The 26,991-nt window shown below is 38.7% G+C and overlaps 1 protein-coding gene across 2 annotated transcripts; it reads left to right on the top strand.

Moving 5' to 3' along the window:
* Window positions 1-342: 342 nt before the first annotated feature.
* abraxas2 (abraxas 2, BRISC complex subunit) lies at window positions 343-26,691 on the top strand. 2 transcript variants are annotated; one of them, XM_062059269.1, is made up of 10 exons: window positions 343-465; window positions 3,755-3,845; window positions 3,966-4,002; window positions 5,909-5,975; window positions 6,078-6,268; window positions 15,323-15,445; window positions 17,564-17,648; window positions 17,738-17,855; window positions 20,343-20,898; window positions 21,003-26,691. In XM_062059269.1, the coding sequence occupies exons 1-9, from the start codon at window positions 394-396 to the stop codon at window positions 20,882-20,884; spliced, it is 1,326 nt and encodes a 441-aa protein (XP_061915253.1). In that variant the 5' UTR covers window positions 343-393; the 3' UTR covers window positions 20,885-20,898; window positions 21,003-26,691. The 2 variants fall into 2 exon arrangements, with proteins under 2 accessions (XP_061915253.1, XP_061915252.1); XM_062059268.1 differs by having other exon boundaries at window positions 20,343-26,691.
* Window positions 26,692-26,991: the final 300 nt, after the last annotated feature.

Below are 26,991 nucleotides of genomic sequence, written 5' to 3'. Positions count from 1 at the left end.
AATATGTCTAATCTGTACTGTTAATCTGGTCACACAAAATGGTTAATGGCTGATTATATGACCGAAATAAACGTATTTCATTCATTCATTCATTCAAATGCGCTGACAGTTCATTGCTCCTGCCAAATGAATTGCACTGAGTGGAGCGGATCACCACTCCAAGATGGCGGCCCCGCGTCTCGTCAGCGCCAGTAGTTAATAGCGCTCATGCTGCGTACCCTTATAAAATGTCTATGGCTGTCCTCTTCTGAGTCCGACCTATACGTGTTCGCTGCAGAGGCTTCCATGTTGGATCATACGCGTCAAACACTACATTTCCCACAAGGCATTGCGGCCCCTTGAAACTGCATCTCCAACGGCAGGGGGCAGTGGGCTTGATGGGATGTTCCCAACATGGCGGCATCCATTTCAGGCTATACTTTTAGTTCGGTGTGTTACCACAGCGCTAATAGCAACTCTGATCATGTGAGTATTCCGTGTCATGTCGTTAAAGAGAGGGATGTTGTTTGTCCTGACCTTGTTATTCAGCGCCATCATCCTGGTGCTGGCTAGCTAGTTGTGGTGTCGTCTATTTACTGGCCGGTTCCCTCATTAAAGCTCTTACGCTAAACGCTACGTAAGTGCAAGACGTCTAAATGTATGCGATGTATATTGTAGTTACACGCGAGTTTCATGACACATCATAACCCGGAATCATCGGTGTGTGTTTGTCTTGTTTTACAACAGGAAGTAGCACAAGTTAGCACTTAGCTACTTTGCTAGCTAGCAAGTGTTGCTGTTTTTTGGTGACTTCCGTTTAAAGCTCACATTTACCATGACATACTTTCTACAAGGAATTAAGTTTAGCGTCTTAAAAAATATATATTTACTTCAATAAGTGGATAAATGTCCCTTTTTAGGTTTCTGGTTTACGCATCGAAAGGCGACCTTGTTTTTATTTTTCTTATTTTTATTTTTATTTTTCTTATTTATTTTTTTTAAATTTTATTTTATAAACCTTTTATTTATAATATGAACATTTACATACAACCAAGAAATAATAAACAAAACAAGTACAGAAACAGTACAAAACAGCGCCAGGGGTTGTAAACTCAATAAAGTAACTAACATAGAATGCAATATATATATATATATATATATATATATATATATATATATATATATATATATATATATATATATATATATATATATATATATATATATATATACATACATACATACATACATACATACATACATACATACACACACACATATATATATATATATAAATACATATACATAACAAAATGTAAAGACATAGGCTCCCACAAGTTCCGTAAATAATCCGAATTTGGCACAAAGCATCCTCGTTTTCACACATTTTGGGTTGTTAGAGGTAGAGATGTGTTTTAAAGTAGAGTTCTAATTCTTTTTTAAAGGCACAAAAAACAGGTCGGGTATTGAGAAATGTATATTTATGAATATAAAACTTAGCCAATAGTATAATGAGGTTGCAAAGGTAAAATTCCTTTAAAAAAACTTTTTCATACAGTGTAAAACCTACAATCGGGCGGAAGACGGGGTACACTCTGGACAAGTCACCACCTCATTGCAGTATATTTATTTGTTTATTTGCTGCAAGGGGTTCTGGGTATTTGTTCTGTTGTGTTTATGTTGTGTTACGGTGCAGATGTTCTCCAAAAATGTGTTTGTCATTCTTGTTTGGTGTGGGTTCACAGTGTGGCACATATTTGTAACAGTGTTAAACTTGTTTATACGGACACCCTCAGTGTGACCTGTATGGCTGTTGACCAAGTATGCATTGCATTCACTTGTGTGTGTGAAAAGCCGTAGATATTATGTGACTGGGCCGGCACGCAAAGGCAGTGCCTTTAAGGTTTATTGGCGCTCTGTACTTCTCCCTACGTCCGTGTACACGGCGGCCTTTTAAAAAGTCATACATTTTACTTTTTGAAACCGATACAGATAATTTCCGATATTACATTTTAAAGCATTTATCAGCCGATAATATCGGCAGTCCGATATTATCGGACATCTCTAGTAAATAGTCATGAAAATAAAAGCATTGAATGAGAAGGTGTGTCCAAACTTTTGGCATGTACTGTATAAACAATGATATTTTGACAATAAAATTGCATATTTGTACAAATATTAGGTTATATTCTGAAATCAATTTTGATTATGGAAGCGAGTAATAACTTTGATAAATCCTGATTCATTTAAAATCCAAAATCTGATGAAAAATACATCATTTGACAGCACTACTTCAAAACAAAAACACCCTTTTTAAAGACTTTCTTAATATTATGAATGAATGACAATTGCCTGATAAAATCATCTAATTTATTCAGATTTGTAACTGTCACACAAGCGTAAAAAGAAGTTAAAGGCCTACTGAAAGCCACTACTACCGACCACGCAGTCTGATAGTTTATATATCAATGATGAAATCTTAACATTGCAACACATGCCAATACGGCCGGGTTAACTTATAAAGTGACATTTTAAATTTCCCGCAAAATATCCTGCTGAAAACGTCTCGGTATGATGACGTTTGCGCGTGACGTCACGGATTGTAGCGGACATATTGGGACAGCATTGTGGCCAGCTATTAAGTCGTCTGTTTTCATCACAAAATTCCACAGTATTCTGGACATCTGTGTTGGTGAATCTTTTGCAATTTGTTTAATGAACAATGGAGACTGCAGAGAAGAAAGCTGTAGGTGGGAAGCGGCGTATTAGCGGCCGGCTGCAGCAACACAACCACGTAGCCGGTGTTTCATTGTTTACATTCCCCAAAAGATGACAGTCAAGCTTTACCATTGGCCTGTGGAGAACTGGGACAACAGAGACTCTTACCAGGAGGACTTTGAGTTGGATACGCAGACGCGGTACCGTGAGTACGCAGCTGCGGCTTCCAAACATTTGATCGCTTGCCCGTACGTGCGTGCCGCTATGTGCATGTCACGTACGTAACTTTGGGGAAATATATGTGCTGTGTGAACTTTGCGGAGGTGAACGGTACTTTGGGCTGTGGGATTGAGTGTGTTGTGCGGGTGTTTGAGTTGAATTGGCGGGTTATATGGACGGGAGGGGGGAGGTGTTTGTTATGCGGGATTCATTTGTGGCATGTTAAATATAAGCCTGGTTGTGTTGTGGCTAATAGAGTATATATATATGTCTTGTGTTTATTTACTGTTTTAGTCATTCCCAGCTGAATATCAGGTCCCACCCGCCTCTCACAGCATCTTCCCTATCTGAATCGCTTCCACTGCCCTCTAGTCCTTCACTCTCACTTTCCTCATCCACGAATCTTTCATCCTCGCTCAAATTAATGGGGTAATCGTCGCTTTCTCGGTCCGAATCGCTCTCGCTGCTGGTGGTCATGATTTTAAACAATGTGCAGATGTGAGGAGCTCCACAACCTGTGACGTCACGCTACTTCCGGTACAGGCAAGGCTTTTTTTATCAGCGACCAAAAGTTGCGAACTTTATCGTCGATGTTCTCTACTAAATCCTTTCAGCAAAAATATGGCAATATCGCGAAATGATCAAGTATGACACATAGAATGGACCTGCTATCCCCGTTTAAATAAGAAAATCACATTTCAGTAGGCCTTTAACCGCTAATCCAGTGTAAAATGCTACAATATAAGATGTTTCCCACAACTCTTGTCCTTTTGCCATTTTCAAGTTCCACTACAGTGGCTCAGTTGTGTAAGTGTAAGATGTGTGTTTATACGTGCAGGAGGGCTTCCTATTAGGAGAAGTAAGGCAGGAGGAGACTATCAGCATCAGTGACACACAGATTAGCAACGCAGAACTGCTCCAGGTAGTAGGTAAGGAAATGTGCTTTTGTTGTATTGATGCGTGTTTTTTTTACAATTCTCCACTGTGTGATGTGAATACTTTCTGAAATCGTGTCATTTCCATCCATACAAAATCTTTGTTTCCCACAGAAATCCATAAACATGATCCTTGTGCACGGTTGTTTAGGTAAGCGCTTTGCAATTACTCAAAATATAGATGCTTAGGATTTCCATTGTGCACAAAAAACACATTGTGTAGGCTTTGTTGTGTAGTGTACTTACTAGGGTTGTACGGTACACCAGTACTAGTATAGTACTGCGATACTAATGAATCATATTCAGTACTATACCGCCTCTAAAAAGTACCGGTCCTCGTCCCCCCTTTTTTTTTTTTAAAACAAGCATGACGGCGCGTCGTCGTCACGTCATGACATTGCTGGTTTTATGAGCAGAGGAGCATGTTCGGCAGCGCACACACACACAGAGTACTTACAAGCAGACACAGTGTGTAGACAGAAAAGGGAGAATGGACGCATTTTGGTGTAAAAAGCAAAGATAAAGGTGAAGTTATAACACTGAAACACCCTCAGGAAGAGCTGCTTTAAGACATGGCGAGCTAGCTAGCCGCTAACGTCCATCCGCAGTTGGCGGTGTTTTATCTACTTCTAAATCACTAATCCTCGTCTCCATGGCGACAAATAAAGTGAGTTTCTTACAAGTAGCATTATCACTGCAGGGCGAGGAATAGCTAAACATGCTTTACTACACAATGTAGCTCACCGGCGTCACAATGTAAACAAACACCATGTGTGGATCTACACCTGACATCCACTGTAATGATACCAAGTGCAAGGGCGTATCTAGTTGATACTAATATGATAACGTTACATCTATATTTTTTTAGCATCACAAAATCATTTTTTTGTCTGTTTAAAATGCATATTATGTTTATAAAGTCAGTAAATACGTCCCTGGACACATGAGGACTTTGAATATGACCAATGTATGATCCTGTAACTACTTGGTATCGGATCCATACCTAAATGTGTGGTATCACCCAAAACTAATGTAAAGTATCAAAGAAGAGAAGAATAAGTGATTATTACATTTGAACAGAAGTGTAGATAGAACATGTTAAAACAGAAAATAAGCAGATATTAGAAGTAAATAAACAAGTGTATTAATAATCCATTTTGTTACAGTTTGTCCTTCATAATTTTGACAAAATAATAGGTAGATAAATGACACAATATGTTACTGCATACGTCAGCAGACTAATTAGGAGTCTTTGTTTGTTTACTTACTAATAAAAGACAAGGACTAGATGACAATAATAAACATATGTTTCATGTACCCTAAGATTTTTTTGTTTAAATAAAGACAATAATGACATTTTTTGTTATCCCCTTTTATTTAGAAAAGTATCGAAATACATTTTGGTACCGGTACCAAAATATTGGTACCAGGTCAACTCTAGTATAGAATAGAATAGAATAGAAAGTACTTTTTTGATCCCTGGGGGAAATTCAGCACCACAGTTCACTCACAATAGACAATAAATACTATACAGCATTATTCACATGTGAATAATAGAATTATATTTAAGATTTGATGAAATAGCCATCCACTGCTACCCATTGTACACAGTAGATGGCTCCATTGTACACAGTAGATCAGTGGTCCCCAACCTTTTTGTAGCTGCGGACCGGTCAACGCTTGAAAATTTGTCCCACGGATTTGTCCCACGGACCGGTGGGGGGGGTTAATTTTTTATTTTTTTTTACATAATTAAATACAATCATGTGTGCTTACGGACTGTATCCCTGCAGACTGTATTGATCTATATTGATATATAATGTATATATTGTGTTTTATATGTTGATTTCATTAAAAAAAAAAAAAAAAAAAAAAAAATTTTTTTTTTTTTTTTTTAAATTTCTTGTGCGCCCCGGTACTAATCGGTCCGCGGCCCGGTGGTTGGGGACCACTGCAGTAGATGGCTCCATTGTACACAGTAGATGGCTCCATACAGCCACAAGTAACCACACGGTCATGTGAACTGAGAACTTTCTTTTCTTTCTCCCTCTCACCAGCTTTTATGACTACGCAGGCAAAGTCAATGAAGAAAATCTCAACAGCATTCTTAGAGATCGGCGGAAAGTGAGTGGTGATGTGTTCTTTTTTTCGCTTGTTGTCCTTTACCACGCCTGCCAAATGTCACCTGCATTAAAAAAGGATGTTATGTGTGTTTCCTTCGGGCAGAATGTGATCGGTTGGTACCGTTTCCGACGAAACACGCAGCAGCAGATGTCCTTCCGCGAACAGATCCTCCACAAACAGCTGACTCAGCTGCTCGGCGTGCCCGACCTGGTCTTCCTCCTCTTTAGCTTCATCTCCACGGCTAACAGTTCTACACACGCGCTGGAGTATGTGCTCTTCCGACCCAATCGCAGGTACTGTTTGGACAGCTTCAAGGGGCTCCATTGTATACAGGGTGGCCGCAGGCCATTGCAATGCATTTAAAGTCATTACCGTATTTTTCAGATTATAAATCGCTCCGGAGTATAAATCGCACCGACAAACTCCCGGTATTCAGCCGGAGGCCACGCCCCCTCCAGCTCAATGCGGACCTGAGTGGGGACAGCCGTTCTCACGTCCGCTTTCCCAGCAGCTTGCCTGCCCAATGACGTCATAACATCCACGGCTTTTAGAGAGTAGAGTGCACAACAAGGAGAGAGAGTTCTTGGTTTCTTATGTGGGTTTATTGTTTGGCAGTTTCATTAACGTCCTCCCAGCGCGGTAACAACACACAACAACAGCAGTCACGTTTAGTCTACCGTAAAGCAGTTTGTCTGCCGTAAACAGCAATGTTGTGACACTCTTAAACAGGACAATACTGCCACCTACTGGATAGCCTGCAGAACACTGAAATTCAAGTATGTCTTTTATTTATATGTATAATAAAATAAATAAAAAATATATATATCGCTAGAATTCACTGAAAGTCAAGTATTTCATAGTTATGCATAACAAAGGAAAAAAACATATAGAAGTCACATTTTTTGGGGAAAATTATTTGATGAAATCCAACACCTAGAATAGACATTTGAAAGGCAATGTTCAAGCACCCATTTGTGAATTTGTTCCTCGAGCTGTGGCCACTCAGCTTTTAGCCCGCGATTAGCTTTTTTAGTTTTCTTCATTTCAGTAAGAGTAGCCTCAGCTTTTCGCCAGTCCCTTACAAGTAGGGATGATGTTTGATAAGAAATTATCGAGTTCGAGCCTATTATCGAATCCTCTTATCGAACCGATTCCTTATCGATTCTCTTATCGAGTCCAGATAGGTTGTTGTATATGGAAAAAAACCACAATATTTGGTTTAACAAAAGCTCACTTTTATTATACAAGAAAAAAATAAAATCTAATAAATATTGACTGTTACCCCCCTAAAAAAATAAAATAAAATAAACAAATATTGACTGTTGTTACCCAAAGTATATTAAGTAGGATTTTTCAGAGAAACAAATATATACAGTAACACAAAAGCAACCTGTCTCTGTGATCACTATAGGTGTATAAATAATAATATAGTGTTAAATAAAATCAGTCCCTTGGGCACAAAACTGAAAATAATACAGCTCTCCAAAAAGTGCACTTCTGCTGCTATTTGACATAACTGTTTGTTATGATGCTTTGACATTTTTGCACTTTATTTCTTTATTGAAAGAAAATTCTATGAAGAGAAAAGTTGTTTGCAAATGTGGTTACAATGCTAAAAAATGAAAAGTTAAAGCTAAAAAAAAGAAATACACTTTATTGAGTTAACATTATTTCTTTATAGGGGGAAAGATGTGATGTTATGAGCTAGGGAATATAACAACTACACTACCCAGCATGCAACGGGAGTGACGAGCATGCGCGGTAGCCCCGAAAAGTGTTGTTGCATGTCGTCACCCGTGAAAGTAAACGTCAAGAACTCAGCCAACACGCCTCGTCTGCATTATTTATAATTAGACAGACAACACATATACAGTGTGATTTTGTTTTGTTTACAAGCAAAGAAAAACAAAAGTTAAAAAAGGGAGATGTGTTGTATATATATGTATGTGCTGCGGTTGCTTTAAGAACGTTGTGACAGCTGCCGTAAAGGAGGTGCGTTGCTAGCCTGGTTGCTATGTTTCCGGTTGGTCGTAAAAGTGTTGGTCATGTGTTTGTACCCTGCTCAAATCTCTCAGTAAAGTTATTCATTGGATTATACCTTTTGTTTTGAACTTTATTACACCTTGGAGCGCTTTTTCCGGTCCATTGTTTTTCCTGCTTTCGCTATCTGTGCCTAATGACTGAACTACGTGACATCATTTCTTGTGATGTCTCAAGGGGCATTTCTGGTCGGGACGGGATTCGTTCCGAGGGATTCGAATAAAGAACCAACCCTTTTTCTTTACTATAGTGGTCTCGATAACGGGTACCGGTTCTCAAAAAGGGATTCGAGTCCGAGGACTCGGTTCTTTTCTTATCAAACAACCGGGAAAACCGGTTTCGAGTGTCATCCCTACTTACAAGTTTGTCGCTTACTCCAAACTTTCTTTCTGTTGCTCGATTGCCGTTTTCTGCTGCACATTTCACTACTTTCAGCTTGTCATCTGCAGTATATGATTTCCTTTTCGGTGCCGTTTTTGTTCAGCCCTTCTCAGTTTTTATAAGTTACCGCCAATGTTGAAATGATCAATTTTCATAGGTACGGAAGTAGTAGCAGGTAGCATCTTTTTTTTTCACAGTGCACTTCTGCCATGACCCGCCCCCGCCAAATTTTTATTGGTTGACGCGTGCGTGTGACGCCTAGTCTCTTACGTGAATGAGATAAATAATATTATTTGATATTTTACGCTTATGTGTTAATCATTTCACACACAAGTCGCTCCAGAGTATAAATCGCACCCCCGGCCAAACTACGAAAAAAACTGCTATTTATAATCCGAAAAATACGGTACATGGATTTAGCAAAAATGAAGGCCTTAAATGGCATTAAAAAGCACTAAATACCATGTCCACAGGTATTAGGGGAAAAAAATCACACAATTGTAGGCCTGGACTGATAGTCAATGATAAATTCAATTGAACTTGATCACTTTGCCGGTATCAATACATTAAAAGCCTACTGAAATGAAATTTTTTTATTCAAACGGGGATAGCAGATCCATTCTATGTGTCATACTTGATCATTTCGCGATATTGCCATATTTTTGCTGAAAGGATTTAGTAGAGAACATCGACGATAAAGTTCGCAACTTTTGGTCGCTGATAAAAAAAAGCCTTGCCTGTACCGGAAGTAGCGTGACGTCGCAGGTTGAAAGGCTCCTCACATTTCCCCATTGTTTACACCAGCAGCGAGAGCGATTCGGACCGAGAAAGCCACGATTACCCCATTAATTTGAGCCAGGATGAAAGATTCGTGGATGAGGAACGTGAGAGTGAAGGACTAGAGTGCAGTGCAGGACGCATCTTTTTTCGCGCTGACCGTAATTTAGGTACAAGCTGGCTCATTGGATTGCACACTCTCTCCTTTTTCTATTGTGGATCACGGATTTGTATTTTAAACCACCTCGGATACTATATCCTCTTGAAAATGAGAGTCGAGAACGCGAAATGGACATTCACAGTGACTTTTATCTCCACGACAATACATCGGCGAAGCACTTTAGCTACGGAGCTAACGTGATAGCATTGGGCTTAACTGCATATAGAAACAAAAGAAATAAACCCCTGACTGGAAGGATAGACAGAAAATCAACAATACTATTAAACCGTGGACATGTAACTACACGGTTAATGCTTTCCAGCCTGGCGAAGCTTAACAATGCTGTTGCTAAAGACGCCATTGAAGCTAACTTAGCTACGGGACCTCACAGAGCTATGCATAAAACATTAGCTATCCACCTACGCCAGCCAGCCCTCATCTGCTCATCAACACCCGTGCTCACCTGCGTTCCAGTGATCGATGGCGCGACGAAGGACTTCACCCGATCATCCGTGCGGTCGGCGGCTAGCATCGGATAGCGCGTCTGCTATCCAAGTCAAAGTCCTCCTGGTTGTGTTGCTGCAGCCAGCCGCTAATACACCGATCCCACCTACAGCTTTCTTCTTTGCAGTCTCCATTGTTCATTAAACAAATTGCAAAATATTCACCAACACAGATGTCCAGAATACTGTGGAATTTTGCGATGAAAACAGAGCTTTTTGTTTTGGATACAATGGTGTCCGAATACTTCCGCTTCAACCATTGACGTCACGCGCATACGTCATCATACATAGACGTTTTCAACCGGAAGTTTAGCGGGAAATTTAAAATGTCACTTTATAAGTTAACCCGGCCGTATTGGCATGTGTTGCAATGTTAAGATTTCATCATTGATATATAAACTATCAGACTGCGTGGTCGCTAGTAGTGGCTTTCAGTAGGCCTTTAAGGGTTGGAATTGGGGGTTAAATCACCAAAAATGATTCCCGGGCGCGGCCACCGCTGCTGCCCACTGCTCCCCTCACCTCCCGGGGGGGATCAAGGGTGATGGGTCAAATGCAGAGAATAATTTCGCCACACCTAGTGTGTGTGTGTGACAATCATTGGTACTTTAACTTTTAATTTCTATGTCCGTTTGTGTTTATTTAATTTTCAAAATGCATCCAAGAGGTCTCACTCAAAGTGCAATTTTTGCGAAGAGAGCTTGAGAGTCCATTCCAATTACAATGGTAAAAAATACATCTGTAATGACAATTATGTTTATTGCGTTTACTTGGATTGTTACGATTTATTTTGATTACAAGAGTGCAGTGTTTTTCAACCTTTTTTGAGCCATGGTACATTTTTCGCATTGAAAAAAATGCGGAGGCACAACCACCAGAACGAAATCATTAAAAAACAAAACTCAAGTTGACAGTAAAAAGTCGTTGTCGCAATTGTTGGATATGACTTTAAAGCATAACCAAGCATGCATCAATATAGCTCTTGTCTCAAAGTAGGTGTACTATCACCACCTGTCACATCACACCCTGACTTATTTGGACTTTTTTGCTGTTTTCCTGTGTGTATTGTTTTACTTCTTGTCTTGCGCTCCTATTTTGGTGGCTTTTTTTCTGTTTTGGTATTTTCCTTCAGCAGTTTCATGTCTTCCTTTGAGTGATATTCCCGCATCTACTTAGTTTTAGCAATCAAGAATATTTCAGTTGTTTTTATCCTTCTTTGTGGGGACATTGTTGAGTGTCATGTCATGTTCGGATGTACGTTGTGGACGCCGTCTTTGCTCCACAGTGAGTCTTTGCTGTCGTCCAGCATTCTGTTTTTGTTTACTTTGTAGCCAGTTCAATCTTAGTTTTGTTCTGCATAGCCTTCCCTAAGCTTCAATGCCTTTTCTTAGGGGCACTCACCATTTGTTTATTTTTGGTTTAAGCATTAGACACCTTTTTACCTGCACTCTACCTCCCGCTGTTCCCGACATCTACAAAGCAATTAGCTACCGGCTGCCACCTACTGATATGGAAGAGTATTACACGGTTACTCTGCCAAGCTCTAGACAGCACCGACACTCAACAACAACACATCATTTGCAGACTATAATTACTGCTTTGCAAAAAATATTTTTAACCCAAATAGATGAAATTAGATAATCTTCCACGGCACACCAGACTGCATCTCACGGCACACTAGTGGTTGAAAAACACTGCACTAGCGCTTCATTTGGCCACAGCTAATGTAAACTTTTCAACTACTCACCATTATCATTGTCAAATGCTTACAATTTTTGTCTGTGCAGACATTTTGACTATACAACAACGACCTTCAGTAGAACATGAGCGTTACATTTGTTTTAAGTTGCATTAAAAAGCATTAGGTTAGATCAGGGGTCACCATTGTGGTGCCCGCGGGCACCAGGTAGCCCGTAAGGACCAGATGAGTAGCCCGCTGGCCTGTTCTAAAAATAGCTCAAATAGCATCACTTACCAGTGAGCTGCCTCTATTTTTTTAATTTTATTTATTTACTAGCAAGCTGGTCTCGCTTTGCTCTACATTTTTAATTCTAAGAGAGACAAAACTCAAATAGAATTTGAAAATCCAAGAAAATATTTTAAAGACTTGGTCTTCACTTGTTTAAATAAATTCATTCATTGTTTTACTTTGCTTCTTATAACTTTCAGAAAGACAATTTTAGAGAAAAAATACAACCTTAAAAATGATTTTAGAATTTTTAATGACATATACCTTTTTACCTTTTAAATTCCTTCCTCTTCTTTCCTGACAATTTAAATCAATGTTCAAGTAAATTTTTTTATTTTTATTGTAAAGAATAATAAATACATTTTAATTAAATTCTTCATTTTAGCTTCTTTTTTTTCGACGAAGAATATTTGTGAAATATTTCTTCAAACTTATTATTACGGAGCCCCTAAAGGGACATGGGAATTTTTTTTTTTTTAGACATGTATCTCGTGGCCACGAGAAAGTATCTCGTGGCCACGAGAAAGTATCTCGTGGCCACGAGAAACTTTCTCGTGGCCACGAGAAACTTTTTATAAAAAAAAAAAAAAAAATAAAAAATATTAATTTTTTTTTTTTTTTTTTTTTTTTTTATAAAAAGTTTCTCGTGGCCACGAGAAACTTTCTCGTGGCCACGAGAAACTTTCTCGTGCGCACGAGAAACTTTCTCGTGGCCACGAGAAACTTTCTCGTGGCCACGAGAAACTTTCTCGTGGCCACGAGAAAGCATTGGATGCGTGCTGATGGTTTAGTGTGTGTTAAAATGGCAGTTTAGGAGTTAATATGGCTGTATTTCCAGATAGGACTTTCCCCCATGTGTGTTGTGGCAAAATGTGAATGCTTGATTAGTAGGTGTGAGACAAACACTTTATCTTCCTGGTTATTGTAACGCTACGTGTTTGACATTATTTAAGACGTTATCATGCCCGGGAAAGGACAGTTTTCCTCTTCTGTGGCTGTGGGGGGTGGGCGTGGCTTGCGGACCTGCAGGGAAGCGGAGTGTGTCAGTTAGTCCCATGTTGATGTGATCAAACTTCTTTCTTGCTTGGAAGATACACACACAATTGTAACTGTTATTTCTTCCTGCACATAATAAATATGTACAACGTGTTTGGATGTATTCATTTATGTAAAATTGTCATTAAATGTAATATTGCCTGACAAAAAGTGATACGACATACGTAATATTTTGATATTTACACATCGCATATTTACACACGCGCATCTGACTAGAATACCCTTATGTGCATTACATATATCAACATCAACTACCTACTGTACTGTTTACTTGTTGAAATACCCTTTTTAGAACAAATATCTACCCACATAATTTATATGTGTATATATAATATATATATATATGTGTATGTATGTATATGCATATATATATATATATATATATATATATATATATATATATATATGCATATATATATATATATACGTGTATGTATGTATATGCATATATATATATATATATATATATATATATATATATATATATATATATATATATATGCATATATATATATATATATATATATATATATATATGCATATATATATATATATATATATATATATGCATATACATACATACACGTGTATGTATGTATATGCATATATATATATATATATATATATATATATATATATATATATATATATATATATATATATGCATATATATATATATATATATATATATATATATATATATATATATATATATATATATATATATATATATATATGCATATACATACATACACGTATATATATATATATATGCATATATATATATATATATATATATATATATATATGCATATACATACATACACATATATATATATATTATATATACACATATAAATTATGTGGGTAGATATTTGTTCTAAAAAGGGTATTTCAACAAGTAAACAGTACAGTAGGTAGTTGATGTTGATATATGTAATGCACATAAGGGTATTCTAGTCAGATGCGCGTGTGTAAATATGCGATGTGTAAATATCAAAATATTACGTATGTCGTATCACTTTTTGTCAGGCAATATTACATTTAATGACAATTTTACATAAATGAATACATCCAAACACGTTGTACATATTTATTATGTGCAGGAAGAAATAACAGTTACAATTGTGTGTGTATCTTCCAAGCAAGAAAGAAGTTTGATCACATCAACATGGGACTAACTGACACACTCCGCTTCCCTGCAGGTCCGCAAGCCACGCCCACCCCCCACAGCCACAGAAGAGGAAAACTGTCCTTTCCCGGGCATGATAAAGTCTTAAATAATGTCAAACACGTAGCGTTACAATAACCAGGAAGATAAAGTGTTTGTCTCACACCTACTAATCAAGCATTCACATTTTGCCACAACACACATGGGGGAAAGTCCTATCTGGAAATACAGCCATATTAACTCCTAAACTGCCATTTTAACACACACTAAACCATCAGCACGCATCCAATGCTTTCTCGTTGCCACGAGAAAGTTTCTCGTGGCCACGAGAAAGTTTCTCGTGCGCACGAGAAAGTTTCTCGTGGCCACGAGAAAGTTTCTCGTGGCCACGAGAAACTTTTTATAAAAAAAAAAAAAAAAAAAAAAAAATTTATATTTTTTTTTTTTTTTTTTTTTTTTTTATAAAAAGTTTCTCGTGGCCACGAGAAAGTTTCTCGTGGCCACGAGATACTTTCTCGTGGCCACGAGATACTTTCTCGTGGCCACGAGATACATGTCTAAAAAAAAAAAAATTCCCATGTCCCTTTAGGGGCTCCGTATATTATGATTAAAATTCAAAAAAATGATTCTGGCAAATCTAGAAAATCTGTAGAATCAAATTTAAATCTTATTTCAAAGTCTTGTGAATTTCTTTTAAAATTGTTGTTCTGGAAAATCTAGAAGAAATAATGATTTGTCTTTGTTAGAAATATAGCTTGGTCCAATTTGTTATATATTCTAACAAAGTGTAGATTGGATTTTAACCTATTTAAAACATGTCATCAAAATTCTAAAATTAATCTTAATCAGGAAAAATGACTAATGATGTTCCATAAATTATTTTTTTAATTTTTTCAAAAAGATTCGAATTAACTAGTTTTTCTCTTCTTTTTTTCGGTTGAATTTTGAATTTTAAAGAGTCGAAATTGAAGATAAACTATGTTTCAAAATTTAATTGTCATTTTTTTTCGTGTTTTCTCCTCTTTTAAACCGTTCAATTAAGTGTAAATATCATTAATTATTAATAATAACAGAGTAAAAGGTAAATTGAGCAAATTGGCTATTTTTGGCTATTTATTTAAGTGTGTATCAAACTGGTAGCCCTTCGCATTAATCACTACCCAAGAAGTAGCTCTTGCTTTCAAAAAGGTTGGTGACCCCTGGGTTAGATGTTCTGCTACCTGCACAAACCCTGTTACATGAGGTGTTAGTTCACATGGTTGGGTGCGCTAACTGGCCATGTTCCCTCAGTAGGTACAACCAGAGGATCACCCTCACCATCCCGAACCTGGGCAATACAAGCCAGCAGGAGTACAAGGTGTCGTCCGTGCCCAACACCTCGCTCAACTACGCCAAGGTCATCAAAGAACACGGGTAATATTTGGACTCACTGCCTCGCTTCTGAACCATGGTCCTCTTTTGTATGCCTTTTTCACGTGCACACCAGGTTGGCTGCATAGTTTGCATGAAGTTCTGTAACAGCCGTGTCGTGCCTACCATGTACTGGCCGGTCGTACCAGAGGGCACGCACATTACACACACATTGATTCAGCGCAGTTAATACCTCTGCTGCCGGCTGTGCAAGTTATAAAGCGGGGCAAAGCACGGTATCCCTGTGAACTGACCGGGGCTAATGTGTGCCTTGGGCAGTGGAATTTGTTACAGTTCCATTACGGCCTAAATCCCGGGTCGGCAACCCTAAATGTTGAAAGAGCCATACTGGACCAAAAATACAACAAAAAAAAGTCTGTCTGGAGCCGCTAAAAATTCAAAGTCTTATATAAGTGTTATAATGAAGGCAACACATGATGTAAGTGTCTATATTAGCTATATTAGCCTACTATCAAAATGACTTTAAAAGTCTTATATAAGTGTTATAATGAAGGCAACACATGATGTAAGTGTCTATATTAGCTATATTAGCCTACTATCAAAATGACTTTAAAAGTCTTATATAAGTGTTATAATGACGACAACACATGATGTAAGTGTCAATATTAGTTATATTAGCCTACTATCAAAATGACTTTAAACGTATTATATAAGTGTTATAATGAAGGCAACACATGATGTAAGTGTCTATATTAGTTATATTAGCCTACTATCAAAATGACTTTAAAAGTATTATATAAGTGTTATAATGAAGGCAACACATGATGTAAGTGTCTATATTAGCTATATAAGCCTACTATCAAAATGACTTTAAAAGTCTTATATAAGTGTTATAATGAAGACAACACATGATGTAAGTGTCTATATTAGCTATATTAGCCTACTATCAAAATGACTTTAAAAGTCTTATACAAGTGTTATAATGAAGACAACACATGATGTAAGTGTCTATATTAGCTATATTAGCCTACTATCAAAATGACTTTAAAAGTCTTCTATAAGTGTTATAATGAAGACAACACATGATGTAAGTGTCTATATTAGCTATATTAGACTACTATCAAAGGTTGACGCAAATCTTCGTTGACAGAAATGTTGTACTTTAATTTTTATTCTACACATTTGTGCAACATTGGAGATCATTAGTAAAATGGAGGCTTCTCACAGGATGAGATAACTTCTGGAAATGACTGGCTCAGAATGGCCAAAGGTATCGATGTGTGTGTCCAAGTTAAAGGAAACGGCAGGCTGTCATCCTCTAACGGATTTATTACAATCTTTCCAAGCTGGGTAACGTTTGCTGTGGTCTGGAACAACATGGCACACAAAATCAGAATTGCAGCCAATATCACATACAGATAATGTGTCATGAGACATGCACATATACATTCAACATAAGTCAAGGAAATTAAATGAGCTCAAATATAGCTACAAACGAGGCATAATGATGCAATTTGTACACACAGCTAGCCTCAATAGCATGTTAGCATGGATAAGCTTGCAGTTATATGCCTGATAAGCACTCCAGCAAATCAACATGTGGGCTCTGTACCGAGGATGTCGTTGTGGCTTGTGCAGCCCTTTGAGACACTTGTGATTTAAGGGCTATATAAATAAACATTGATTGAACAAAGTTCACCTTTGTGCATTCACGCACAGTATAAAACGTTTGGTGGACAAAATGAGACAAAGAAGGAGTGGCATAAAACACGTCTTTCTGTGGCAGTGTCGGAGAAAGTTGTACATGTACACAAACTACGGTGAGTTCAAGGACCGCTGAAATTAGTCGGACAAAACGGTGCTTGCCAAATACACTTATCAGTGAAGCATGTTTAATATAAACTGTGGGGATTTCTAACAATTAGGAAGGTTTGTGTCATGTTTGTTCTCCTACAGAAAATACATTAAAACTAAATATATTCATCTTTTGTCATTTTCACACATCTCTGAAAGAGGTCCAGGGAGCCACTAGGGCGGCGCTAAAGAGCTGCATGCAGCTCTAGAACAGGCGGGTTGCTGACCCTGGGCCTAAATGTATGCCAGTGACTTTCTCCCATTGATGCTATGAACGACGTCTTGTTTGCTTGCACCCAATTGCAGGGCTGAGTTCTTTGACAAAGACGGCGTGATGAAGGATATCCGCACAATATTTCAAGTCTACAGTGCGCTACAAGACAAAGTACAGGTGAGCAGACCCCCAGAACAAAGGTAAACCATCTTTCCGGTATTTTGACATTTGACTTTTGTCTCTGTAACCGCCTCGTGTGCATTCAGGCCGTGTGCGGGGAGGTAGAACAAAGTGAACGCGTGAGGGAGAAAATTCAAGACGATGTGAACAAACTGAAACAGCAAATCGATCTCAGGGAACGTAAGGCGGCGGAAGAAGAGCGAAGTAAGTAGCATGTTAGCATCTCACAGAAGTGAATACACCCCCTAACTTACATCTTCTCAGGAGACAATACTGTAGAACAACTTTTCTGGTGCTGTAATCCAGTAGTTTACTTCTTATATCAATGGCAGAACTTTTAATGATCTAATGTCCAACCTGTCATGTGGTGTGGCCCAGGGTTCAATCAATCAATCAATGTTTACTTATATAGCCATAAACCACCAGTGTCTCAAAGGGCTGCACAAGCCACAACGACATCCTCAGCTCAGATCCTACATCAGGGCAAGGAAAAATTCAACCCAATGGGACAATGAAAAACCTTGGAGGGGACCGCAGATGTGGGGACCCCCCCCGGGGCGACCGGTGCAATGGACGTCGAGTGGTTCGAGCATAATATTGTGAGAGAGTCCAGTCCATAGTGGATCTAACATAATAGTGAGAGTCCTGTCCATAGTGGATCTAACATAATAGTGAGAGTCCTGTCCATAGTGGATCGAGCATAATATTGTGAGAGTCCTGTCCACAGTGGATCTAACATAATAGTGTGAGAATCCTGTCCACAGTGGATCTAACATAATAGTGTGAGAATCCTGTCCATAGTGGATCTAACATAATAGTGAGAGTCCTGTCCACAGTGGATCTAACATAATAGTGAGAGTCCTGTCCATAGTGGATCAAGCATAATATTGTGAGAGTCTAGTCCATAGTGGATCTAACATAATAGTGTGAGAGTCCAGTCCATAGTGGATCTAACATAATAGTGTGAGAGTCCAGTCCATAGTGGATCTAACATAATAGTGTGAGAGTCCAGTCCATAGTGGATCTAACAAAATAGTGTGAGAGTCCAGTCCATAGTGGATCTAACATAATAGTAAGAGTCCAGTCCATAGTGCATCTAACATAATAGTGTGAGAATCCAGTCCATAGTGGATCTAACATAATAGTGTGAGAATCCAGTCCATAGTGGATCTAACATAATAGCGTGAAAGTCCAGTCCATAGTGGATCTAACATAATAGTGTGAGAATCCAGTCCATAGTGGATCTAACATAATAGCGTGAAAGTCCAGTCCATAGTGGATCTAACAAAATAGTGTGAGAGTCCAGTCCATAGTGCATCTAACATAATAGTGTGAGAGTCCAGTCCATAGTGGATCTAACATAATAGTGTGAGAATCCAGTCCATAGTGGATCTAACATAATAGCGTGAGCGTCCAGTCCATAGTGGATCTAACATAATAGTGAGAAAGTCCAGTCAATAGTGGATCTAACATAATAGTGTGAGAGTCCAGTCCATAGTGGATCTAACAAAATAGTGTGAGAGTCCAGTCCATAGTGCATCTAACATAATAGTGTGAGAATCCAGTCCATAGTGGATCTAACATAATAGCGTGAAAGTCCAGTCCATAGTGGATCTAACATAATAGTGAGAAAGTCCAGTCAATAGTGGATCTAACATAATAGCGTGAGAGTCCAGTCCATAGTGGATCTAACATAATAGCGTGAGAGTCCAGTCCACAGTGGATCTAACATAATAGTGTGAGCGTCCAGTCCATAGTGGATCTAACAAAATAGTGTGAGAGTCCAGTCCATAGTGCATCTAACATAATAGTGTGAGAATCCAGTCCATAGTGGATCTAACATAATAGCGTGAAAGTCCAGTCCATAGTGGATCTAACATAATAGTGTGAGAATCCAGTCCATAGTGGATCTAACATAATAGCGTGAAAGTCCAGTCCATAGTGGATCTAACAAAATAGTGTGAGAGTCCAGTCCATAGTGCATCTAACATAATAGTGTGACAGTCCAGTCCACAGTGGATCTAACATAATAGTGTGAGAATCCAGTCCATAGTGGATCTAACATAATAGAGTGAGAGTCCAGTCCATAGTGGATCTAACATAATAGTGAGAGTCCAGTCCATAGTGGATCTAACATAATAGCGTGAGAGTCCAGTCCATAGTGGATCTAACATGATAGCGTGAGAGTCCAGTCCACAGTGGATCTAACATAATAGTGTGAGAGTCCAGTCCATAGTGGATCTAACATAATAGTGAGAGAGTCCAGTCCATAGTGGATCTAACATAATAGCGTGAGAGTCCAGTCCATAGTGGATCTAACATAATAGTGTGAGAATCCAGTCCATAGTGGATCTAACATAATAGCGTGAGAGTCCAGTCCATAGTGGATCTAACATAATAGTGTGAGAATCCAGTCCATAGTGGATCTAACATAATAGTGTGAGAATCCAGTCCATAGTGGATCTAACATAATAGTGTGAGAATCCAGTCCATAGTGGATCTAACACAATAGTGTGAGAATCCAGTCCATAGTGGATCTAACACAATAGTGTGAGAATCCAGTCCATAGTGTTTGGAAACTCAAGACAGCCATGACATGATGTCCTTTACAAGTGTACGTACACTTTTGACCAGGCCTCTACTCACTTGTGTATGTTTGTGGGCTGACGTCAACATTTCTCTGCTCCACAGGGCTCCATGAAGCCCTGAATCCAGACTCTCGCTCCACTCCAGAGGAAAACACGGACCCTTCGTACTCTTCTCAACTATCTAGGGTATCTTTCCACGCGCCGTCTGCACCGGAGCGGCCCAGCATCTCGCCCAACCCCCCCTCTTACGCGGACCTCATGTCCCACGACGACTCTCTCCTCCCCTCCTCGTCCCCGCCCACCAGCGCCGCCCTGCTGCCCCGGCCTCAGGCCGTGGGGTCCCCGGGACACCCCACCCCGAGCCCGCTTAGCATCCTCTCCAGCCTGGGCCTCGGCGCCGCCTCGAGTCCGGTCAGCGCTCCTAGCCCCCCGTACCTGGGCAACGGCGACGGCTCGAGCTCGGACTCGTTAGACAGACAAGCGGCGGGTCAGGAGTTTGACGAGGAAGACGAGGACAGCAGCGAGTACGAGAACCTGGTGAGCGAAGCCGCACGTCTGCCCGTGAGCCCCGCCGCCCTTTTAGCTCGAAGTCGCTCATCCGCCCTGGGTCCCGACGGGGACGCTCACGGCTCACAGACCACATAGAAACACGCCACCAGGTGGGCACGGGACGCGCCTTCTCAAGCAATCAAAGATAGACAAAAAAGTGCCAGTCCTGAAAGTGAAAGTCAAGTGCAGTTGGTGTCGTTGTTTTGTCTCCAAGGAGAGGAGCGCTCTTTTCTTCTCCATGCTTCTTTCTGGAAAAGGTGTCGGTACTTCATCCAGCGCGCCGTGGAAAAGGCAGGTCCTCTCTTTGTGTCACATTTTCATCACTTAACTCACGCTTGCGTCACTTTTGCACTATTTATTGCCTTCTTTTCAACGAGCTCTCAAAGAAAAAAACAAAGGGAGACGACCAATCAGCCTTCCGACTAATCTTTAATTGTACTTTTTGAGACGGGGGGGGGGGAATCAAGGAAAGAGGGTCCACGTAACTTTTACATGCACAACTTGTCGCACTTAACTTGGAAATGTGCTTATCTGTCATTATTATGTTCGAAATCCAGCATTTACGTAAAAGACAAATAGATCTTACCGTATTTTTCGGAGTATAAGTCGCTCCGGAGTATAAGTCGCACCGGCCGAAAATGCACAATAAAGAAGGAAAAAAACATATACACTACCGTTCAAAAGTTTGGGGTCACATTGAAATGTCCTTATTTTCAATGAAGATAACTTTAAACTAGTCTTAACTTTAAAGAAATACACTCTATACATTGCTAATGTGGTAAATGACTATTCTAGCTGCAAATGTCTGCTTTTTGGTGCAATATCTACATAGGTGTATAGAGGCCCATTTCCAGCAACTATCACTCCAGTGTTCTAATGGTGCAATGTGTTTGCTCATTGGCTCAGAAGGCTAATTGATGATTAGAAAACCCTTTGTGCAATCATGTTCACACATCTGAAAACAGTTTAGCTCGTTACAGAAGCTACAAAACGGACCTTCCTTTGAGCAGATTGAGTTTCTGGAGCATCACATTTGTGGGGTCAATCAAACGCTCAAAATGGCCAGAAAAAGAGAACTTTCATCTGAAACTCGACAGTCTATTCTTGTTCTTAGAATTGAAGGCTATTCCACAAAATTGTTTGGGTGACCCCAAACTTTTGAACGGTAGTGTAAGTCGCACCGGCCGAAAATGCATAATAAAGAAGGAAAAAAACATATATAAGTCGTAAGTCGGGAAATTTATTTGATAAAAGGGACAAGCGGTAGAAAATAGATGATGGAAAAGCCAACACCAAGAATAGACATTTGAAAGGCAATTTAAAATGTCTAAAGAATAGTGAACAACAGGCTGAATAAGTGTACGTTATATGAGGCATAAATAACCAACTGGTATGTTAACGTAACATATTATGGTAAGAGTCCTTCAAATAACTATAACATATAGAACATGCTATACGTTTACCAAACAATCTGTCACTCCTAATCGCTAAATCCCATGAAATCTTATACGTCTAGTCTCTTACGTGAATGACATCAATAATATTATTTGATATTTTACGCTAATGTGTTAATCATTTCACACATAAGTCGCTCCTGAGTATAAGTCGCACCCCCGGCCAAACTGTGGAAAAAAACTGCGACTTATAGTCCGAAAAATACGGTATATTGACATCAACTTACAAGAAAGCATTTTACTTTTATTTTGTCACCTGCCAAGGTGTGTCTTCCACACCTGCACACTTCCAGCTGAGTGTGTGTGTGTGTGTGTGGGCTTTTGGACGCAAAATGCACTGCCGGCTTTTCGTCTACACCACAGGTGTCAAACTCAAGGCCCGGGGGCCAGATCTGGCCCGCCACTTCATTTTATTTGGCCCTCGAAAGCCTGGAAATAATATGCGTCATTAAAGTACTTCATATTTTCTTACTTAATGTACTAGTTTTTTTCCATTTTGACAGAAAAAATACCGTATTTTTCAGAGTATAAGTCGCTCTGGAGTATAAGTCGCACCGGTCAAAAATGCATAATAAAGAAGGAAAATAACATATATAAGTCGCACTGGAGTATAAGTCGCATTTTTTGGGGGAAATGTATTTGATAAAAGCCAACACCAAGAATAGACATTTGAAAGGCAATTTAAAATAAATAAAGAATAGTGAACAACAGGCTGAATAAGTGTACGTTATATGAGGCATAAATAACCAACTGGTATGTTAACGTAACATATTATGGTAAGAGTCATTCAAATAACTATAACATATAGAACATGCTATACGTTTACCAAACAATCTGTCACTCCTAATCGCTAAATCCCATGAAATCTTATACGTCTAGTCCAGTGGTTCTTAACCTGGGTTCGGTGAGTCGGGCTCAGGGGTTCGGCGTATGTCAAGACACACCCGACTCATCGTGTAAATACAAACTTCTCCCTGTCGGCGTATTACGGATACGGCAACAGCTAACTGGTTTGCAGGTGTGTAATTTGTTGTGAGTTTATGCACTGTGTTGGTTTTGTTGTTTGAACAAGGTGATGTTCATGCACGGATAATTTTATGCACCAGTAAAAAAACATGGTAACACTTTAGTATGGGGAACATATTCACCATTAATTAGTTGTTTATTAACATGCAAATTAGTAACATATTGGCTCTTAACTAGTCATTATTAATAGGGGTGTGGGAAAAAATCTATTCGAATTCGAATCACGATTCTCACGTTGTGAGATTCAGAATCGATTCTCATTTTTAAAAAAATCTAATTTTTTTTCCCATTTATTTATTTCTTTTTTTCTTTTTTTTTTTCTTTTTTTTTTTTTTAATTAATCAATCCAACAGAACAATACACAGCAATACCATAACAATGCAATCCAATTCCAAAAGCAAAGCCGACCCAGCAACACTCAGAACTGCAATAAACAGAGCAATTGAGAGGAGACACAAACACCACTCAGAACAAACCAAAAGTAGTGAAACAAAAATGAATATTATCAACAACAGTATCAATATTAGTTACAATTTCAACATAGCAGTGATTAAAAATCCCTCATTGACATTATCATCAGACATTTATAAAAAAGAAAAAAAAGAACAATAGTGTGGCTTACACTTGCATCGCATCTCATGAGCTTGACAACACACTGTGTCATATTTTTGGTTCATTTAATAGTTCAAACAAATGTTTCATAAAACATTGTCCTTTACAATTATAAAAGCTTTTTACAAAAATCTACTACTCTGCTTGCATGTCAGCAGACTGGGGTAGATCCTGCTGAAATCTATGTATTCCATGAATAGACAATCCTTTTGAATCGGGAAAATATCGTCTTTGAATCGAGAATCGTGTTGAATCGAAAAAAATCGATTTTGAATCGAATCTTGACCCCAAGAACAGATATTGAATCGAATCGTGGGACACCCAAAGATTCACAGCCCTAATTATTAAGTACTTATTAATGCCTTATTCGGCATGGCCTTATTATTACTCTAACCCTCTAACCCTGACCCTAACCCTAACCAAATGAAATTAATGAAATTACTTAGAATATGTTCCCCTAGTGTCCAAATAACTATAAATGAGGTCTTTGTTACTTAGAATATGTTCCCCTAGTGTCCAAATAACTCTAAATTAGGTCTTTATTACTTAGAATATGTTCCCCTAGTGTCCAAATAACTCTTTAATAAGTCTTTATTACTTAGAATATGTTCCCTTAGTGTCCAAATAACTCTAAATGAAGTCTTTGTTACTTAGAATATGTTCCCCTAGTGTCCAAATAACTCTAAATTAAGTCTTTATTACTTAGAATATGTTCCCCTTGTGTCCAAATAACTCTAAATTAAGTCTTTGTTACTTAGAATATGTTCCCCTAGTGTCCAAATAACTCTAAATGAAGTCTTTATTACTTAGAATGTTCCCCTAGTGTCCAAATAACTCTAAATTAAGTCTTTATTACTTAGAATATGTTCCCCTAGTGTCCAAATAACTCTAAATTAAGTCTTTGTTACTTAGAATATGTTCCCCTAGTGTCCAAATAACTCTAAATTAAGTCTTTGTTACTTAGAATATGTTCCCCTAGTGTCCAAATAACTCTAAATTAAGTCGTTGTTACTTAGAATATGTTCCCCTAGTGTCCAAATAACTCTAAATTAAGTCTTTGTTACTTAGAATATGTTCACCTAGTGTCCAAATAACTCTAAATTAAGTCTTTGTTACTTAGAATATTTTCCCCTAGTGTCCAAATAACTCTAAATTAAGTCTATTACTTAGAATATGTTCCCCTAGTGTCCAAATAACTCTAAATTAAGTCTTTATTACTTAGAATATGTTACCCTAGTGTCCAAATAACTCTAAATTAAGTCTTTGTTACTTAGAATATGTTCCCCTAGTGTCCAAATAACTCTAAATTAAGTCTTTATTACTTAGAATATGTTCCCCATACTAAAGTGTTACCAAAAACATAACTTTGTCTTGAATTAGAAAAAAAAAACATTTTACTTTTCACTAAAGAAGGGTTGGGTGAATGCGCATATGAAACTGGTGGGTTCGGTACCTCCAACAAGTTTAAGAACCCCTGGTCTAGTCTCTTACGTGAATGAGCTAAATAATATTATACGCTAATGTGTTAATCATTTCACACATAAGTCGCTCCTGAGTATAAGTCGCACCCCCGGCCAAACTATGAAAAAAAACTGCGACTTATAGTCCGAAAAATACGGTATTGGTGCTTTATATGTGTTTTTTTTTTTAATGTTCCTTAATCTGATTAAATTGGCACAAATCTTCAGGGAGGCGAGAAAAACATGAACATTGCATCGCGCTTCGCTGCACTTAACGTGAAAAATCTTCAGATGTCCTTTTACCGTGCGCTATACCAATGAGGTCACGTGTGTCGTCCCTTTTTGGACCACCACTCATCTGCTCGTCTTTTGTACAGTCTGCACACACAGGGTTCACGGAGCAAACACAATGTACTGTAGCTTTACTAACCACACGCTTTAGGTTCCCTTCTAATGCTGCAGCACCACTAACAACAAATCGCCATTTAAATTTTTTTAAAAAAAGGCTATTTTCCACTCCACATTGCTCCTTGTTTAGTCGCTGTGTGAGTTCTACGCGGATAGACGCCACGTGTTCCTCATCGGATTGAACTAACGTTGTTACGTGCACGATAAAAGTGTTTGCCTTTTATCTGCACTGTCTGCAAAACTGGACTACAGTTCCTCCCGATGCACATTTAAGTAGAAGTGTTTTTGCTAGTACAAACTGGAATGGTAAAAAAAGTGAGAGGAAACCTGCCCGGGGACTGCTCCACCCTATGAACCCTAAACTCCACTAAAAGCAAGGAGCATTGTTGCGATGTACGGTCGGCACACTTCGACGACGAGCGTCGCTTTAGTTACGCAAACCTGTTGGTGCGCCTTTTTTGCCTCAGGGCTGTCTCGTCGGCATCACTGATCAGGAACTGGCACTCTTGAAACGTTCCTAATCATAACAAGAGTAACACATCACATGTCGTCCCTGAGGAACTTGGGAGTATATCGAGGAAAAGTCATGAATGTACAGTAGACGAGGGAAGGGGTAGCATTTAGTGACGGGGGTCCTCACTCCTTTGGGGGGTTGTTTAAGTAGTGCACCCTCCACTTGACGATCGAAAACCAGCAGGACTCTGGTGCTGTGATCCAAGGATATTTAGTTTTTAACATTAAACACTCGTGTACTCCTACTGTATAGGCCGATACTTCCCGTTCCCCTTTCCCCACCCCAAAACGGGACACTTTACGACAACTCCCTGAAGCACACACCTCGAGGGACTCTTTAGGCTTTTTATTTGGATTTGTGTACTCGGAGGATGACAGAATACACGTTTGAATGAGCACAGAGGGGGATATAATAAAAGAGAGAGATGTATATGTGGTACGAGGTGTCTTTGTTTCCCAGGAAGCTTTTTTACTAGTGCACATTCTACGAATACAATTTAAAAGAAAAAAAAAGCACAATGTAAAGAAAACAAGCAGGGAAATTATCAAACTAAGTTTTGTCTTTAAATATTTAAAACATGTTTAGTCTGATTACAAAATAAAAATATGGTGACTCCGCATTATTACCGTATTTTTCGGAGTATAAGTCGCTCCGGAGTATAAGGCGCACCGGCCGAAAATGCATAATAAAGAAGGAAAAAAACATATACCAGTTGAAAAACTTATTGGG

Source organism: Entelurus aequoreus, linkage group LG09 (genome assembly GCF_033978785.1).
Source record: "Entelurus aequoreus isolate RoL-2023_Sb linkage group LG09, RoL_Eaeq_v1.1, whole genome shotgun sequence".
Taxonomy (NCBI): Eukaryota; Metazoa; Chordata; class Actinopteri; order Syngnathiformes; family Syngnathidae; genus Entelurus; species Entelurus aequoreus.
The sequence above is the reverse complement of the archived record's forward strand: the minus strand, read 5'-3'. Positions and strand labels throughout refer to the sequence as shown.

Coding starts and splice junctions, on each gene's coding strand:
- abraxas2 (XM_062059269.1), top strand. CDS start 394: ATGGCGGCATCCATTTCAGGCTATACTTTTAGTTCGGTGTGTTACCAC. Junction 15,446..17,563: donor AAGGTCATCAAAGAACACGG/GTAATATTTGGA, acceptor ACCCAATTGCAG/GGCTGAGTTCTTTGACAAAG. Junction 17,649..17,737: donor CGCTACAAGACAAAGTACAG/GTGAGCAGACCC, acceptor GTGTGCATTCAG/GCCGTGTGCGGGGAGGTAGA.